This window comes from Amblyomma mixtum, chromosome 8, assembly GCF_055824585.1.
Source record: "Amblyomma mixtum isolate Tamu chromosome 8, ASM5582458v1, whole genome shotgun sequence".
NCBI lineage: Eukaryota > Metazoa > Arthropoda > Arachnida > Ixodida > Ixodidae > Amblyomma > Amblyomma mixtum.
This window is the reverse complement of record NC_143019.1, coordinates 121,310,340-121,329,064: the sequence shown is the minus strand read 5'-3', so window position 1 is coordinate 121,329,064 and position 18,725 is coordinate 121,310,340. Positions and strand designations below refer to the sequence as shown.

At 44.9% G+C, this 18,725-nt stretch overlaps 2 protein-coding genes across 2 annotated transcripts in view; one reads left to right on the top strand and one right to left on the bottom strand.

The window, feature by feature from the left end:
• The window catches only part of LOC149334152 (uncharacterized), a 29,264-nt gene extending 24,243 nt beyond the window's left edge, over positions 1-5,021 (top strand). The window contains exon 2 of the mRNA XM_089555037.1: positions 4,837-5,021. Coding sequence (XP_089411163.1) covers positions 4,837-4,849 — 13 coding nt within the window. The 3' untranslated portion in view covers positions 4,850-5,021. The remainder of the gene's footprint in view (positions 1-4,836) is intronic.
• Positions 2,297-18,460, bottom strand: LOC149334151 (uncharacterized). The gene is made up of 5 exons (XM_089555035.1): positions 18,362-18,460; positions 15,702-15,853; positions 10,032-10,099; positions 3,857-3,943; positions 2,297-2,427 (listed from the first exon to the last, which is right to left on the bottom strand). Exons 1-5 carry the CDS (start codon positions 18,458-18,460, stop codon positions 2,297-2,299), a joined length of 537 nt encoding a protein of 178 aa, XP_089411161.1.
• Positions 18,461-18,725: the final 265 nt, after the last annotated feature.

Here is an 18,725-nt window from a genome sequence, read left to right as displayed (position 1 = left end):
GCGTGGCAAGCAGGCTGACTGCGTGCTTGCTGGCAGCCCTATGCCAATTTATTTCACGTGTTGTCTTGAGATATAGCACAATAGCTTTTATGGAAGCTCGAGAAATGCGTAATGGCTTCGCGAAAAATCAGTAGCTCGTTCAGACCGAAAATCTGTTGTGACTCGGGGAAATAGCCTTCCTTCTGCATCTATTACTCCTCCAGCTATATCCTGGCGGGTTTTTGGTACGCTTCATAAAGAAATCTATTCGCACCGCACTTGGTGCGTGCTCTCTTGCTGCGAATTCCTCACCTCACATGTAGTCGTTTCCATTGACGTCAATAAAGGAGGACAATACCTTATACATCTACAATGAACAGTTGCACTGTCGATTAGAACTTGCAGTTGTCATTTGCATTGTAAGTTCTGCTTCACTTTTTCTTCCTTCGGCCGATATACTGATTTCTAAAGTCGCCTTTCCTAGCTTTATCATGATGCGTGCGCCTCTTTGAAGGGGGCACGGACTCAGAAAAATGCTTCCGTTGCGAGCATGTCTTGCGCAGCGAGGTATACATTTTCCTCTGTCATAACACGAAGCACGACGCTTTCAATCATGCATCATACCGAGGCAGCATCGCGGCTTGTGGCAGAGTAGTTAGCAACAATAGTTAGGGTCTTGAAGTAATACTGCTGCTATTTGTAAATTAATGTACAGTCTCGGTCACCTTTTCGAACAGAGCTTCAGCAGAATTTTGCCCTCCAAAGAAAGCAGCACCCCGCCGCAACAGCCAACTTCTTGCAGCCACGTACAGTCTTTGTCAAAAGTAACCAGGCTGCGCGGTCTGCTTCTCAGTCGTATATTAAAAGTATTATGTCAGCCCTCAAGCCCCAAATATTTGTATGGTAAGGAGAACCCCTGTCCTCACCTTCAAAGCACTTTTTTATCTTTTGGGAAGCTGTGAGGGCTCTACTCTACGAATCAGAAGCAAACCATGCGGCCTGGTTACTTCTGGCGAAGACTGTATACGGAAGTTCAGACCTAGAAGCCAGGTGGCCACGAGCCCTTTAACCAAAAACAATCAGGTGCTGTTTAGTTCCATTTTTTTTTATCAAGCGGTGCACATTAGTCGATAACTCTGGGCAAGTGTGATCCAGACTGTACATAATTCTGCAAGTATGACAAAAATCTAACATTGCAGGTGATTGTACAGAAATTATATTCGTTTCCAGTTCTGGCTCATCTGGAATGCAAACAACGCTTGCGCACAGGGTGCCTGCACTCGCGACTGCCGTTATCGTTCCGGTAGAATTGTCATTTAGGACCAGTTCGCCTGGACCATGAAGGCCAACCGTGGCAGGGGACAGCTGCTGTTTAAATGCATTATCCTTTTATCCCGACCACCGTGCGGCTTATTGAAACGAGACCGCCACGGCCGAAATCGAACTCGCTTCCCTAGACTCAGTAGTCGGGCGCCCTCACCACTGAGCCATCGTGGCGGGCCTGTCCTTGAGATGTATCCTGGGGGTATTTAGTTCGCAGAAAGAATACAGAATTCAATTTCACACTTTATACTTATGCAATATTGTATTTAAGGAGGGCCCTGAAGAGGAGGAGGGGCTGCTCCTTGTATATGTTGCACATGACATCGTCGCACTAGCCTATTTAGTGGCTAGACGATGGCTGTCAGGACGCTATCTCTTTGGGACTAACTCGACCGCAACAACGGTCGCCAACGGAATTCCGTCTAAGGCGGCTAGTAAGGATCAAAATATTGTCCATCAAGACAATTTCTTTTGAGCTTTCCAACCACGTGACCTTCCTCTAGCCGCACCGTATCCAAGTCATTTCATTAAAAAGGCCGAGGCTTCAGAGACGCATCAGGTTTTTGAGGGCTCCGAGTGCAGTGCTTTCACACTAACAGGATTGAAATTAAGCTAAGCACTGCTCAGCGAGCTATGAGAGGGAAAATGACACAACTTAAGAGACAGGAAAAGAGGAGCATGTGCCAGTGTATAGGAGGTACTTAATGATATCCCAGATCAAATGAAGATGTGGGCATGAGCAGGACATGTATCGCGAAGGCAAGTTTACCAATGGGCACTTGTGACAAAAGAAGGCATTTCAAGGGAAGGCAAGCGCCGCAGGGGCCGGTAGAAAGTCGGAAAGGGGATGAGATTAGGGAGTTTTCGAGAATTAGGAGGCGACAGCTCACACAGGGCTGGGTTAATTGGAAGGATATGGGAGGGGCCACTTACGTGGAACAATAGACGAACAGACACACGAACAAAATACTGCTTCGTGGAGTTGGACCTTATTTTAATCATCTTCATCTTTGCAAAGGTCCCTGTCAATTAGCGGGACCCTAACCTCGCATGTTTCTTCGTATCTGTCGAGGCAGTGCCTGGGTACGTTGTGCTTGAAGTTTTTCTTCACCCAGAGTGTGCAGTCTGGAAAAAACGATGGAAAAGTGTCAAGCTTCTCTTAATCCTTTGTGTTCGTTGAGTTACATGAACAAAATATAGATTCGACCGCATTATACCGCTAAAATAAAGTTAAAACGTGGAAGCGCACTTACAAAGCAAGGGATAAAAAAAGGGGTTTGTTTTTGTAACTTGAGAGCGTGGCTAGGGGCGCCTGAAGTGCCTTGTAGATGAATTTTCGTTTCGATTCGAAAACACCAATTTCTTCAACCTATTTAGATATTTATGAAAATGCACAGCACAGGATTTGGTAACTAATATTGAACTGCATTTTTGGAGCTCCTATTTACTATTCGCAGCGACAGAATAATGCGCCCATTTTATCTTTATTTTTTTTTGCTGTGCATGCCAACATTCTGCCTCAATGTGCTTTGAACTCCGTGCGACAAGGTGGCTGTTTCTACAGAAAGCAGTATTGCGTATACGATGAGGGATATAGATGACGGGCCTGTAGTTGATTCGCACCGTTTCTTTATGTGTGCTCAAGCTTCAAAAACAAATTCTTGCCTTCTTCTGTCGCGTGTGGTTTTAAGCACTTTTGACAGACATTGAAAGTTAATTGCGAATTGCTTCTGCCTGCATGAATGTCAATATCACCAAACTTCGCTGGCCTCTAACGTTTCTAGATGTGCTTAGGTGCGCACTGTCTGTCTCATCGACGTTGGCTTTTATTGTTAACGCGAACGAAAGGAACGGGCACGGGGCCTGGCACAGGGCTCATAAGAGACGCATGTGGGCCTTCTTCGAGAACAAAAATCGAAGTGAAAAATTACTATATTTTATTTCTTCTGCAGAACAAAACAAAATGACCTAGCTGAGCACTTTCACAAATAAAGAGTGAAATTACACTACAAAGGCTTCAATCCTCGCAGCAGCGAGCGTGTTGCTTTATTACTAAGGGTGTTACTTCACCGATCACAAGTACGAACAGCATTATAATATTAGCAGCGTCGGTACAAACCACCTGGAAGCTAATTGTATAGCACACATCAGTACACAGCATGCTCTGAGAACAGCTTAGGGGTAGACGGTAATGGTTACCAGCGTACAAAAAAACATGCTGAAATTGCCTACATGTTGTGTGAACCACTGCCTCCACTTTCCATCCTTTTAGTTTCAGAGAACGGCGCTACTGAGAAACAGTGCAATTACGATCGCAGAAAGGATAAAAATTGAGTTATATGCTTCTGGTGTTTTACACCGTGACAGTGTTATTTAATATGGGAATGAGTCACATGACTGCACCTTTCTATTTCTCTCTTTACTGATACGCGCGTGCGTTTTGATGTGAATACGAAAACATAGCGCGCAGTTTATCTCTTGCAGTGTACTTCATTCGCGTCGAAATGTTTGTCTTATGCGCTATGACTGTTCGAAGTCAATGTACGAAACTTACGGTCGCTGCCATCGTAGGGAGATTCGGTGATGGCGCAAGTCCTGTAGTCGCTGTAGCGGTAGTAAGCAGTGTGCGCGTTCGCAGTGTCTGAAAAGATGTCAAAGTGAAAGACGTAGATATCAAAGAGATGTCTCTAAGAGAACGAGCTATGTTCTGATTTTAGTGCGACATCTTTCCATGTGGTTTCACTATGTCGTTGTAGTACGGGTGCTTCTGGACAGTTCGTTCATTTTCAAACTGCTCGTAACAACGAGGGCAGAGTAAGAAGGACACACAAAGTGTATATGTGTGTGTGTCCTCCTTAGTGTCTAAATATCGAGAAAGGGACATAGGTTATGCAAGCAATTTTTTTATAGGTCGTAAGATTTCACTATAAGAATCAATATATCTGCAGGTATTCCATCGGCAGGCTTGAATTTTCTTGCTATTGTCGTAACTACTGGATTCGAGTGATCGAAAAACTTTAAAGTAACTTGGTACGCATCGGAAAAATCGATTATTACGTACAATATTTCCATAACAATTACCTTACAAGTTCCACAGCCGCCTCGCAATAAAAAGTAACGTCCAAAAATCCTGCACCTGTTGGTGTTTTGTGCAGTTTGCAAATGAACGAAATGCACTAAATTGCCCACAAAAAGACACTTCTGGACAGTGCTTACTATAACGATAGTTTATCGTTACAGCACAACAAGGAAGCGCGTATCGATTAAACAACAATACGAAATGTGGCAATTAAAAAAAATATTACACTTTTAATGGCCTGTCTGCAACTCGACGAGAGGCAGGCTGGTTGTATAATAATTGTCTGAACTGAGAACCAAAACTAATAAAAAAATTAGATCTAAGCTTTGTGGACTGGCGCATTAATCAGCTTGAGCTGATTGGAATTAGCAGCCGAAAGGTCTTGAGTTGCACACGGGACACGGGGCCACGGCACCGCCACTGCTATCCCACGCTCACCACTGATGTTTCTACAGGTCCTGCTGCTGATTTTGCTGGGCCGGCCATGGACGATGCAGAATACGGAATGGCTCAACGATACAAGCTCCCAGCTCGGCGCGCGTACGTCAACCGACTGCGGCCTATCAACATGCTTTTTGCCTGCTTCACCTAGTCTGGATGCTCCGCCACTTCTGGACGCAGTGGTCGACTCCGTCTGGCAACGTGGGACTCTGACTGCTGATCGGACGGTGCAAAAGTGCGCGCGTTTCGACGCCCCTCTGGGCCACGGCACCGCCACTGCGATCCCACGCTCACCACTGATGTTTCTACAGGTTGGTTACTATGACGCTTATTCTTACCAAGACGATGACGTCTTTCTTTTAGCGCTGTCGTCGCCACCTCATGTTTTGAAAAGTTTCCGCGCTTGTGTATCCTATTTATGGTGTCTGCTAGTTTTTGGAGGCGATGTCGAGCTAAACCCGGGACGCATGACTAAGGCTCAAGAGGAAAAGCTGGACCTTGTGGCTGGTTCCATCTTACGCCTTGAAGCTAGCAATGCAGTCCTTCAAGACTCTGTCAACAAAGTGCTTCAGATTCACGCAGACTTAAAAATTGACTTAGAAAAACTAACAAAGCGAGTTCACGATCTATAGCAGAAATTTGCAACCGCACCATCTGCTGAGTTCGCGGTGAACAGTGACAAGGGTCTCGCAATTGTACAGGAAAAAATTGACGACCTTGAAAATCGCTCTAGGTGATGCAATGTTCTATTTTACGGTATAGATGATCCAGACAAGTCGGAAATTTGGGAGGAGTCTGAACGTCTCGTAAATGACTTTTGTAAAGAAAAACTTGGGCTTACTGTTGAATCTGTTTCCAGAGCGCATCGCGTGGGCCGCTTTTCTTCCGAGAAAAAGCGGCCTATCATAGTCAGATTTTTTAATGAAAGGGAAGTTGACACTGTCATGAGCCGCGGCTAGAAGTTAAAAAACACGAATTTAAGCATCTCGCGCGATTACTCCGAAGCCGTTCGCGAAAAGCGACGGAAGCTTCTCCCGTTTTCAAAATCTATTAAGAAAGATGGGGATAAAGCGCGACTTGTTTTCAACAAGCTCTTCGTTAACGATGATCTTTACATGTGGTACGCCAACGAAAGTCGAGCCATTCTTGTATCAGGGCGCGAGGATGGCGAATGACGTCCTCCCTCCGTTTCCGTAGACCTGAGTTCATCGACCACCTCACCTGCCAAATTACATTGTGGTAATGATAACGGATGGCTGTTTTTGTACACTAACATTAGAAGTGTTGTAACTAACGGTATTGCACTACCATCTTTCATCGATTCATGTCAAGCTTCTTTAGTGGTACTAACTGAGACGTGGCTGAACGACACTATTCATGATGTCAACATCTTTACCAGTGCATGCAATTTCAATTTTTTTCGCTGTGATAGACAATTGCGAAGGGGGGGGGGGGGGCGGTGTTCTCATCGCGATAAAGGAAGAATTCATTGCCACACCTATCGTTATCGATTCTTTCCTTGAATGTGTTTGGGTTTCTTTGAATGATGGTGCATTTCGTGTCATCGGCGTTTTCTACCGTCCGCCCGACATGTCTGGTGCGTTTTCAGATGAATATCATCGGGTGCTCAGTGAAATGTATGCGCGTTTTCCCAATTTCGCTGTTATTATATTTGGAGATTTTAATTTTTCAAGAATTAATTGGTCAACACTTTCCGTAGTGGACACAGATGCAGAAGCACATTCTTTTCTCAGCACTTGCCTTGATTTTTCATTAACACAACTCATTAACCAACCAACACGATCAACTAAAGCCTCTTCCAATGTACTTGACTTAGTTCTCACAAACAAACCTGATATATTTTCAGGCATAACTCATGAGGAACGCATCTGTGACCACGATGTTATCACTGGGTACATTAAATTTCGCGCTAGTAAAAAGATAACTACTAAAAAGAAAATAAGATGTTACGGCAAAGCCAATTTTGATGCAATTAATGCAGAATTAATAAAGTTTTCTGATACATTTTTGCATGATTTCTGCTCTCGCTCTATAGAGCAGAACTGGGTCTTTTTTTAAAACTTCCCTCAATGATCTCATCGACCAGTTCATTCCCATGTTAACCATTACCTGTGACGGCAGTTCTCCTTGGTTTACCAACCGTCTTCGGCGGCTGAACAACAAAAAGAAAAAACTATACAGACAGGCAAAACTGAATGGTCTTGTGAGTTCACATGACAAATACAGAGCATGTGAAAAGGATAATAAGGCACTATTAAAATCTACTCGGCGCAACTTTTTTGCTCATGACTTGTCTTCCATGCTAAAAAATAATATTCGCCGTTTTTGGCGTGTGGTAAACCCAGTAATTCGACCTGACATCACACTTGCAGATTCTGTTGGTGTTCCCATCCCTGATTCAGAGTGTGCTCAACTTCTTAACGATGCGTTTGTAACTGTGTTCACAGATGAAGACATTACTTCCTTGCCTACATTACGCGCATTAGTGGGACTAACTATGAACGAGATAGTCATCAGTGAGCCTGGTGTTTTATCTCTACTAAACAATCTCAAAACATCTTCTAGCGCTAATCATATGGGCTTCAATAATAAAATTTTAAGGAATACATCACATAGCATTTGTTCCATGTTAACCGCATTATTTTCCCAGTCGCTATCAACTGGCACCATTCCTAACGACTGGCGCATAGCTAAGATAATACCCATTATAAAATCAGGTGATCGTGCTTCTCCGCTTAACTATCGTCCCATCTCCTTAACAAGTACAGTTTGTAAATTACTCGAGCATATTATACATACTCAGGTCATCAACTACCTTGAAGATCATAACATTATCTTCGATCATCAGCACGGTTTTCGCAAGGGCTACACATGCGACACCGAACTTGCCGGTTTTAATAACGATATTCATGCACTGATTGACGCTGGTGTTCAAGTTGACGCATTATTTTTAGATTTTTTCTAAAGCATTTGATCGCGCTCCACACCAAAGGTTGTTGCTTAAACTTTCCCAACTGAACATTCACCCTAATATTATTGCATGGATAGCAGATTTTCTCTCATCTAGAATCCAATTCACATCAGTTAACAACAAGGGGAAGCTTTGGGCCAGTTGGTCAGACATGTTGGGGAGGAGGGATAACCGCAAACTTGACAGGACTGAAGATCGAGAAGAGGACAGGCTCCTGTCCTGTCCGCTCGTCCTGTCCTCTTCTCGATCTTCAGTCCTGTCAAGTTTGCGGTTATCCCTCCTCCCCAACATCAGTTAACAATTCTAACTCATGTTATGCTAATGTTACGTCTGGAGTTCCAAAAGGCAGTGTACTGGGACCTTTACTTTTCTTCATCTATATTGATGACTTACCCAATTGCGTGACGTCCAGAATCACACTATTTGCTGACGATTGTGTGCTTTATAGATGTAGCCTGTAACACTGACAGCCAGCCACTGCAGTCTGATCTTGAAGCGATAAGCACATGGCGTTCTAATTGGTTAATGCCTTTAAATCTCTCCAAAACTGAGCTCATGTCTTTCACCAACAAGCCACGTATTCCTAACGCCTACTTTCTTGATAACAATACTGTAGAATTCGCCACAAATTACAAGTATCTTGGCATTAACCTTCAATCCGACTTATCATGGAATCATCATATTAATCTGACTCTTGCCTCCGCTAACCGCACTTTCGGACTTCTCAAACATAATTTAAGCGAGGCCCCGACACATGTAAAAAAACTAGCGTACACCACATTAATCCATCCGAAACTCGAATACGCGTCTGCCATTTGGGATCCTCATCAGAATTATATCCCGGCTGCGGCGGCTGAATTTCGATGAAGGCGAAATTCTAGAGGCCCGTGTGCTGTGCGATGTCAGTGCACGTTAAAGAACCCCAGGCGGTCGAAATTTCCGAAGCCCTTCACTACGGCGTCTCTCATAGCCTCAGTCGCTTTGGGACGTTAAACCTTAATAAACCAAACCAGAATTATATCATCAGTAACATCGAAGCCCTGCAAAACCGTGCTGCGCGATTCATCTTTTCTGATTATTCATGTTACACCAGCGTCACCTCATTGAAGACTAAAGCCGAGTTAGATTGAGACAAATAATACGAGCAAGACGTGTATGTACAACTACAGACGTTATTTTTCACGCATATTCTTCCCTCCACATCCTTTCACTCTGCCCGGCGGACCCTCGAGTTAGATAACTTAGCACTGCGCCGAAAAATTTCCCGTCTATCACTCTTCCACAAGCTTTATCCCCATCCTTCCCTTCATGATGAATTCTTTCAGCCACCGCCAGTTATCTTTTCACGTCGCGATCATCCTTACAAAGTTAAACGCATTAACTACCGGTCATTCCATTATGCCTATTCTTTTTTACCACGCACAATCACCGAATGGAACGCTTTGCCATCAGAAATTGCCACAGAATCTGATCTAAATAAATTCCAACATCTTATGCGCTCATGTTTCAACAACTAAAAAGGTATTTTTTTCAGCGTTCTTTCTTCCGCCTTGTCTTCTTTTTATTTTATATTTTTTGTTTTGTACTTCAGCGCACTTTTTCCAGTGTAGTCTTTTTCTTTTTGTAGCGGTGCTGTTATTTATTCTCAAATTTTGCTGTTATGTGCATTGTTGCGACCCTTTCTGTGAATGCCTATTTATGATTACTATTTTGTGATTTCTACTTTATTTTAGTGCAATATTTTTAACCTTATAACAATGCTTTGTACTTATTCTCCCTCCCCCCATGTAATACCCTCAAATGAGGGCCTTTGGGGGTATTTTGAATAAATAAATAAATAAATAAATAAATAAATCTTCAGCCCCGACTGTCCCATGGTTGCTCGCAACAAGACCGGGAGCGCAAACAACGCCTTTTATGTCGTTTCCGCATGCCGTCTTCGGGGACAGCGCAAGAGGTGCGAACATCCTAGGACCGTCAATACAGCTGAGAGCTCCGTGCGGCGACGGGTTCATTTTTAATGAACACAGCAAGTGCGTTATGCAGTTGTGGATAACCCTATCTACAGTTGCTTTTCTGGAGCGATGCGAGGACTGGTTAAAGATAACATTGTCATTGGAAATGATTTCTATTCAGCCTTGCCACTCCAGGCATACCTGCATTATATCAATAAAAAGATAGCGTCAGTGAGCGAGAAAAAATGAAAAAGATAATCACCGTTATTTACGACGAACGTGCCTTGGCCCGGAGTTTCTCCAAACGATATGTCAAAAGACACGTCTTTCCTAAAAAAGGAAAAAGAAGAAATTGCAACATAAATGGAGATGGAACAGCGTAGCCATGGGGACCGTAATGACCCTCTTATGCATACTAGGCGCCTATACAAGTGTCAACAGCCACAGCCTAAAGAGGAACATAATAGAGCTAATGAGACGCTACAAGACCATTTAGCGCTTCTTCAGGGCACAGTGCAAGTGTGAAACGGAAAGTCCTGTTGCATCGAGTTCCACTGAATGCAGCACTCTTGCGCGTGATGCTTCATTGAGTAATTTCTTGTGAGGCATCCTAAACAATTGTTTGATGTTTCCAGATAAATATAAGTTAGCTACCCTGACATTCACCGATGTGCGCTTTCATGATGTTTCACGCATCTCATGCTTTTATGTTCGGCGTTAAAACAAAAAATAAAGTTGAGGGCCCACGTCAGGTATGTGCTCCGAATGCGAGTGTCCTCATCTGAAAATTTCCCCTTTGGTTTCTCTCACAGGAAGCTAGACAAAATATTGACAGCCCACACTTGGCCTTCAGATCTTCATGACACTTGGATGTCCGTTCGTTCTGTACATATATTTACTTTATTTCTGCCAAGGATCTCTGGCTGAACAATTCGTTACTTTCACGGATCTTTCAGCGTGAGCTGCTCCAGACGCCATCAACAGCTTCTCAACACCTCACAGAGGCCCCCAAATTTTTTTACGTACTTTGTCGTACGAGGCAATTATCGGGAAAATTTTTATTACGCTTTACACCCACCACAGCAGAGTCAGCAAAGATGAAAATGGGAACAGAAGGTGAAGATGCATGACGCCTGCTTTCCCTAGCTTTTCACTTCTGGAGGGTGATGAAGTGAGTGGAAAGTGAGAGGAGATGGACAGTGCAACCAAGTGAAGCATTCTGTCTACATGGATGCCAGTTACGAAACATATACCACAGAAACATGATTCCTAAAACAAGGACTAATTACAAAAAAACAGAAGCTCATTACCAGGTTCTAGTTATTCCTAATAATTCATTTTTAATTGTCATGTTTGATCTCTCGAAGAAACAATTTTTAAAAAGACTTTCAAAAAGCATGCAATGGATGCTGTCCTAAGATAATTTCTTTTTTTTTTCAGATAAGCATGCCTTGTTTTCGTGTCAAGTTGATTGTGCGAGTGATTTCGGGCCATGCTTGTTGACTGCCGTGACTTCATGTTGTACTGTCTGTGTATTACATGTAATATTTGTGCGGCAATACTGGCATTGGATGTGTTAATTTGTTTGCCATTATGGTCTGTTAATATTTGGAGTTTTTTGTTTTGCGCGCTGCTGTATGCATTGTTTTGGAGAACTGTGACCCCGTAACGCTTTACCGCCTTTTTCTCATGGTCCCTCTTCTCCGAAAGAAATAAACCTCAGTTTCAAAACACAAACCACTACAGTCATTCACGCTAAGTTGTAAGCCATAACAGGAAACTGTGTCGTTCGCAAGAAGAAAGTTGCACAGAAATCTCGTCGGAGATGCAGACATCTATTTCGTACATTCGAAGTACACAGTGAAATTTTAGTCATTTTCTTAAAACCTGAAATCTTGCTTACGGTCGTGGCTTAAGGTCAGTGACCAGGTGGTAGATGTAATTACTACATCGTGAGCGAATTTTAAAACCCGCCCGCATCTTCCATGTACTCCAACTCTGAAACATGCTGGAAGCGTGCGCGTGTCATACCTATCCTCAAGCTAGGAAAACCATCAAGTGACTTAAACGCCTACCGTCCCATTGCGTCTAAGCTGCGTCGGAAAACTGATGGAGAAAATGGTAGACTCCTGCCTAACCTGGGACCTGACGAGCAGGAGAAATTACCCTCCTATCATGTCTGGTTTCCGAAAAGGACGCAGGAGCATTGAAAACGTCACTGCCCTTGCTAATTGTATCAAACGCAGCAAAGCAGACCGGTCTCTGACGATTGATGTGTTCCCAGACGTGAAGGGAGCCTTTGATAATGTCACACATGAGGCAGTTCACCCAGCCTTAGAATCAGTTGGCATTGGTGGACGAATGTATAACTGGCTGCGTGACTATCTTCACGAAAGATGGATTTTTATGTCAACACGTGAAGGTGACACAGCTCTGCATCAAATATCTCGTGGAGTACCTCAGGCGGGGATATTAAGTCCCACCGTTTTCAATATCTCACTTGTTGGCTTGGGAAGATGCTTACCACCGACAGTTGAAATCTCCCTTTATGCAGATGACATCCGTGTAGGGTGTTCCGTACGCAAAAGGCGTATTGTGCATGCCCGACTGCAGAGGGCAATATGCAGCATTGAATCATTCTTAAGTACGCGCGGCATCGCCATGTAGCCAGATAAAAGCTCAACAATTTTACTTTCGGGGCGCGATCTTTTGCGCTAGGTGCTGAAAGTTCCTGGAACCCCGTTACCGTGCGTCACAAGCTATACATTTCTGGGGTGACGTTTGACAGGTCAATGTCTTGGTCCCCACATGCGCAGCAGCTGATAATAAAGCTGCGTTCTTACGTCTCTATCTTTTGTATGCTATCCACCTTCAGAAGAGGCTGTTTTAAACCTTCATTACTGCGACTGTATGGAGCGCTCTGCGAAGACCTTTCGCGCTACAATCTCCCAGCTCTTCAGGACATTTCGCAAACCAATATTAAAATCCTTCAAGCTATGCAAGCTGAAGCCTTGAGAATCTGCCACGGCCTTCCCAAAAACATCTCCACATTGGGTACTCCAGCAGAGAGCAGACATCTATCTGCATGAGTACTGTTAACCCAGGAGCTACTTCGTGTTCAGGCGCATCAGTACTGTTAGCCCAGGAGCCCCTTCGGGCCCAGGTGCGGTTTTTGGCTCGTGCACCTAGCAACCCACTCGCCGTGTACTGCATAGAGGAAGTTTCTGACATTCTCCGATCACAGTACCAGCGCCCTGTCACAACCTCCTTCGCACCTTCGAGGTACGCAGCATGGCAAATCAAGACCAGAGTGCCCGGCATTAAAAGAAAGACAAACACCTCCGATCCTGCACTTAAATACTTTGCTCTACAGCACATTTATGGTTGCGCCGCCGTGGTGGCTCAGCGGTTATGGTGCTCGGCTGCTGACCCGAAAGACGCGGGTTCGATCCCGGCCGCGGCGGCTGGAATTTCTTTGGAGGAGAAACTCTAGAGGCCCGTGTACTGTGCGATGTCAGTGCACGTTAAAGAACCCCAGGTGGTCGAAATTTCCGCAGCCCTTCACTACGGCGTCTCTCATAGCCTCAGTCGCTTTGGGACGTTAAACCCCATAAACCAAACCAAACATTTATGGTTGCTTATCACCACATCTACACTGATGGCTCTGTCACATCCATCTTATCAGCGATTTGCGTCTGGATCCAGTCAACACGCACCAAAATTTCGCACCACAACGCGCACTACTCAGTCACCGCACCTCGACTATGCTATCTTGCTGGCTGCTCTGCGAGCAGCATTTACTTACATTCTACAACAACCGCCAACAGCATGGGTTATCTTCAGTGACTCTCGCGCTACACTACAATCGATAAAGTCTTCAGGAAGCCTTCAGGAGCAGATCGTCGGTGAACTGAACAGATTAAACATCGAGGCCTGCGAGTTACGTCACCGTGTTCTGCTTCAGTGGTTACCCGCTCACTGCGGCCTCACAGACAACGATCGTGTGGCCAGTACAGCGAGGTCGGCGAATGGCGACACCTCCTTGCTCCTACCCATAGCCTTTTCTTGTAGTGATGGCGCAAAACTTCTGGCTGCTAAATCCTGGCAGACGCAACGCTTTTTGTGGCGTGATCCGCAGTGTCAATGTAGACCCCTTCTTCGCATGCATCGACCGCACTTGTGAACTCCGCATGCCACGCAATTTAGATATCTTAATTGCCTGCACCGAATTTGTCTGGACGTTGCCTTGACTAAATTCTATCTTCATAAAATCGGTGCATTAAGTAGCCCTCTGTGCTCGACATGTGCTGTGCCCGAGGATCTTCAGCACTTGATCTGCCGGTGCCAAATCTTTAATCCCTATCGCAAGGCACTCTTAAGTGCTTTAGGACCCTGTCAGGACGGCCCCGTGCACCTGGAGCATGTCCTTGGACCCTGGAGTGATGCGACTTTGGCTGCGCGAGGAACAAAAGCATTGCTAGTTTTTCTTAGGGACACGGGTTTAGCGGACATCCTTTGATAATAATGTTTGTTTTTGAGTGCGTGAGGTAGCTTACCAATATCCCTGAAGTGAAAAGTATACAACAGCTGTATCCTACCGGTACTCACCTATGAGGCAGAAACGTGGAGGCTAACAAAGAGGGTTCAGCTTAAGTTAAGAACAACGCAGCGAGCTATGGAAAGGAAAATGATAAGCGTAACGTTAAGAGATCGGAAGAGGGCGGAGTGGGTGAGGGAACAAACGCGGGTTAATGGCATCTTAGTTGAAATCAAGAGGAAGAAATGGGCTTGGGCAGGGCATGTAATGGGAAGGCAAGATAACCGCTGGTCCTGAAGGGTAACAGAGTGGATTCCAAGAGAAAGCAAACATAGCAGGGGACGGCAGAAAGTTAGGTGGGCGGATGAGATCAAGAAGTTTGGTGGGATACAGTGGCGGCAACTGACAAAGGACAGGGTTAATTGGAGAGACGTGGGAGAAGCCATTGCCCTGCAGTGGGTGTAGTCAGGCTGATGATGATGATGATGAGTGTTGAGTATGCTTGATGTCACCTTTCTTTTTTCCTCTTTCTCTCTTTTACACCTCCTTCTTCTTTCACCCTCACCTGGAGTAGCATGCCAGGCTCATAACCAGGCAGATCTGTCCTTTATTCATTAAAGTCTCTCTGTCTCTCTCTCAAACTCTACGAGGATGGAACTTGGCGGGTATTTAGACGTCGAGTTTCGTAGGCAAACCATTGAACTAATTCGGCGTTCCTTTATCAGAGCGCAGCTCGTACGCGTTCGTTCATGGGTTCAGCCGCTTCGCTGCCGTCGCTGCAACCGAGCGAACCAGTGTAGCGCTGCTCGCTCTTAGGGAGGAAAGGTGTGCCTGCGGCGGCACGCGCAATCTGAGAAGCCATGCTGCGATACTGGATATCCTGCATCTGCAGTACCAGCGCCGAGGGCGACTGCGCGCTTCGCTTGTGAAATTTTTTCACTTTTGTTTACGTCGTTTTGATACGCCATTTTGCAGTGCCTTTGTTTCGACTGAATTTGTCAGCGAGAATTGGAAGTTTTGTGGCTATTTGCATTTTCCTCTTAGTTTTTTTTCTCATATTTTTCAACAGGGTACAAAAGGGTCTGAAGCCAGACTCACGAAACGAAGCTGTGCTCTGGTGCCTACAGCGCCAAAAAAGATAACACCACGATCACGTAGTCATGCTTCGCTTCATAGAAAACGAAAGATGTAAAAATAAAGCTTCAATACTGTGTATCTGTTTCTGCTCAACATCCACCATTAAATGTAGAAACAGCGACAGATTATGAATATTCAAAATATCGCAAACACCGCACTTAAGTTGTACGTTCCGGAGGTTGAACGTTACCTGTTTACTGGTCCACTTGAAACTAAAGTAATTTGCTTGCAGCGACGAATCAACACAACGTTACGTACCTTCGGTGGCCACTGTGTGCTTTGAGGTGCCATATGTAGGTGGCTGTCTTCGCCTCCGCGTCGAAACGAGTCCGCGTCGCACTGAGGCACTTGAAGGAGGTGTGGTTGTTTGATGTAAAGACGGCAACGACATGGTGCAAAGCGCCGAACATCTGTTGTAGAAGGAGAAAGCAAAGATGTTTGAAAGTGAGACTGTGTTTCCACTGTGACTTGCTGAGACGGAAGACTTCACTGAAGAAGAATTCAGTTTTGGATGACTATAAGTCGCTAGCCTTTGCAATGAAGCAGGCTTTCTGTAGGTAAAAAGCTGTGTCACGCGTTTCTCATGTTCTTTTATTTTATTAAGTCGAAAAGCAGAGGCTGGGAAAACAACGCAGTACAGCTCCAGCAAGCCTACTACAAAACTCATGCGGCAGATTTTCCGAGTGGTATGCGTTTACGTTCTGGGCGCTGAAGAAAGTATGCAGGACATTCCTCGTAATAGGAACATTCCTATTGAGCAGTAGTAGTAAGTGGCTGGATGAAGACAGAGAAGCAAAGTACATGTACCTGCAGACTGGAACGGACTGGCCAAACATCACTAGCGCAAGCAAACAGCAGGCGTCAGAAGAAAAAAAAAAGGTGAAAGGAAAAGGCGGCAAGAATGAACAGGCTTCCCAGCCAACGCGCCTGCCGAAGCGATGACAACGGCTGGAAAAAAGCCCTCCATCCCTACGGCAGCTTTTCACAGGCAATATTCCGTCGTCAAGCGCACACATCCTGCTTATGAGTGAAGGTCTCGGCTATGAAAAAAAAAAAGTCTGCGCAAATTGAGGAGCCAGGATGGTGACTGATGCGAAGAAAGCGGCTAAGGTGAAGCCCCCCGCTTCCCTTTTGGCACGGGCCTGGGGCCATATTCTGTAACTGTCCAGAGTCAATTTCTTCATTTGGTCTTCAGTCATTGGTCACTGATATGCCCGCGGCTTTTAAGCGTGCGCGGAAGCGACACTACAGTTGGGTGTTTGGCAACCGGACTTCCTTATTGGCCGCATATCGCAGCCACCCTTAGCAACCGCCGACGCGGGGACTCGCTAAGTTGTGATTTCTGTGAAATAAAAATAACAGATCAAAGTGCAAAATACATAATAAAGAACTAAAAAGTCACCAAATAAATTATAAAAAATAAAAACAACAAATTCGACAGAATGGGCTTCCATTGCCAGCAATTTGTAGCCAAGGCCAATTTGTAGCCAATGCAATTTGTAGTCCGGTCGTCAACCATCCAATAGTCTCATCGCTTCCCACACCGGCTACAAACCCACGAGCATATCTCAGGGACCAATAACAGACGACCAAATGGGCTATGGACTTTAAATTAGGATTGGACATTCAATAAGCCTTAATTATCCATTTTCCTTTCCATCTGGCGTGACGGCAGCATCAGACGAAAGCAGCAAGAGGCCAATCACGGAAATCACAGCTTATCGAGTACCCCATGTACACGATAGCCTTCGTCAGTCATCACAAGCACAGGCTCATCACTGGATGCGAAATGCATGACGCGAAATGATGAGGTCCGGCCACCCATGAGCCAGTGGTTCGGTCGCTTCCCACGGGCGCTGAAAAGCAGCGGCAACTTCGTGATCGAGCAACACTGAACAATGGCGTAGGATGAAACGAATTTGAAACGAAAAATGGTTAATGAATCATTATTGAATACGGAGTCTGGTATCAACACTTCAAGCATTAATGTTTAAGGGCGTCTTCAGAGTGGCGGCATCAAATTTGTGCAGCCAAGAAATCCTTGTCATAACCTTTTTCTGAAAATAAAATGGCCGAATTGCAATAGAAAACCAAAAGACCATTTAAAAACACAACATAAATGAATGTTAAATGGGACTATTAAGCCCGTTTATGAAAAATTAGTTGCAACTTGCAATGCAGAATTGGCAACGAGGGCTCTTCACTAAGCATATTTTCTCCACAGCTGCACAACTCTGCATGCCGTTAAACCACTGGCGCTGCTCATTATGGCACTCGGGCGCTTTTCCAACAAAAATGGCTGTAGAGTTTCTATTTTAGCACCACTCAAGAAGGGAACTAAACGTCGCTACTATGATAGACCAAATCTTTCAATCCAAAGCGAGAATTGCGTTCAAAAGGGGAGCTGAGGGGGGGTTCATGGAGAAAGTATATATGATTCGTACGTTTCCTTAGGGTGCACTTCTATATTACAATAATTTCCGTATTATGCGTTCCTAAATCATTCAGCCCGTTGTTAAATATCCCTAGACGACAATTATATGAGTTAGGATGAAGTAGCTCAGATGCTCCTCATTATTTTTTGAATTTAACTCTCTGTTCTCTCCAACCCCTTCCCTGCGTGTCATACGTACAAGCAAAAACAATGGGATGATTGTCAAACTTCTAGGCACACCTATCGAGCAGTATACTAGACTACTAGAGTATACTATCTAGCAGTATACTAGAGTGATCCCCCTAAAATATCAGTCAGGGTTTCCCCTTCCTCCTTTGCAAAATTGCTGCATGACAGCGGCATGTCGTTGAATACCTTCTAACGAGGGTCTTTAAGGTATTAAAGTGAAGTGAAGTGAAGTGAAGTGAAATTGACAGAGTTGTGAAGGAATCTGTCATCCATTTTCGAGCATTTGGTTACTCACCCTAGTACTGTCCGTATGTTCGCGACCGTGGTTATTCTCCCGGTCTGCCACTGCCAGGACGAATAGGAAGAAGCACAGAGAGCGGTTCAGCCACGCCATGTTGGCACAGTAAGTCCGCTGTTGCACTCAGCACTGGTGCACCACTAATGGTCGAGTCGGCGCTCTACCTGCTCTTATGAACCTGTCCACCACGCTTTGCTAGGGTGAGGGAGAAGATGTAGCTAAATTTCACTGCAGCCTGGCTTTCGCACCAAAAAAAAAGAGAAAATAAAACCCAGGACTCCATGCGCTGCCCATGTGGCGACATAAATCTATGTCTTGTCGTGGGCCCTCTCTTTACAAGACGCGTATCACTGAAACGCTT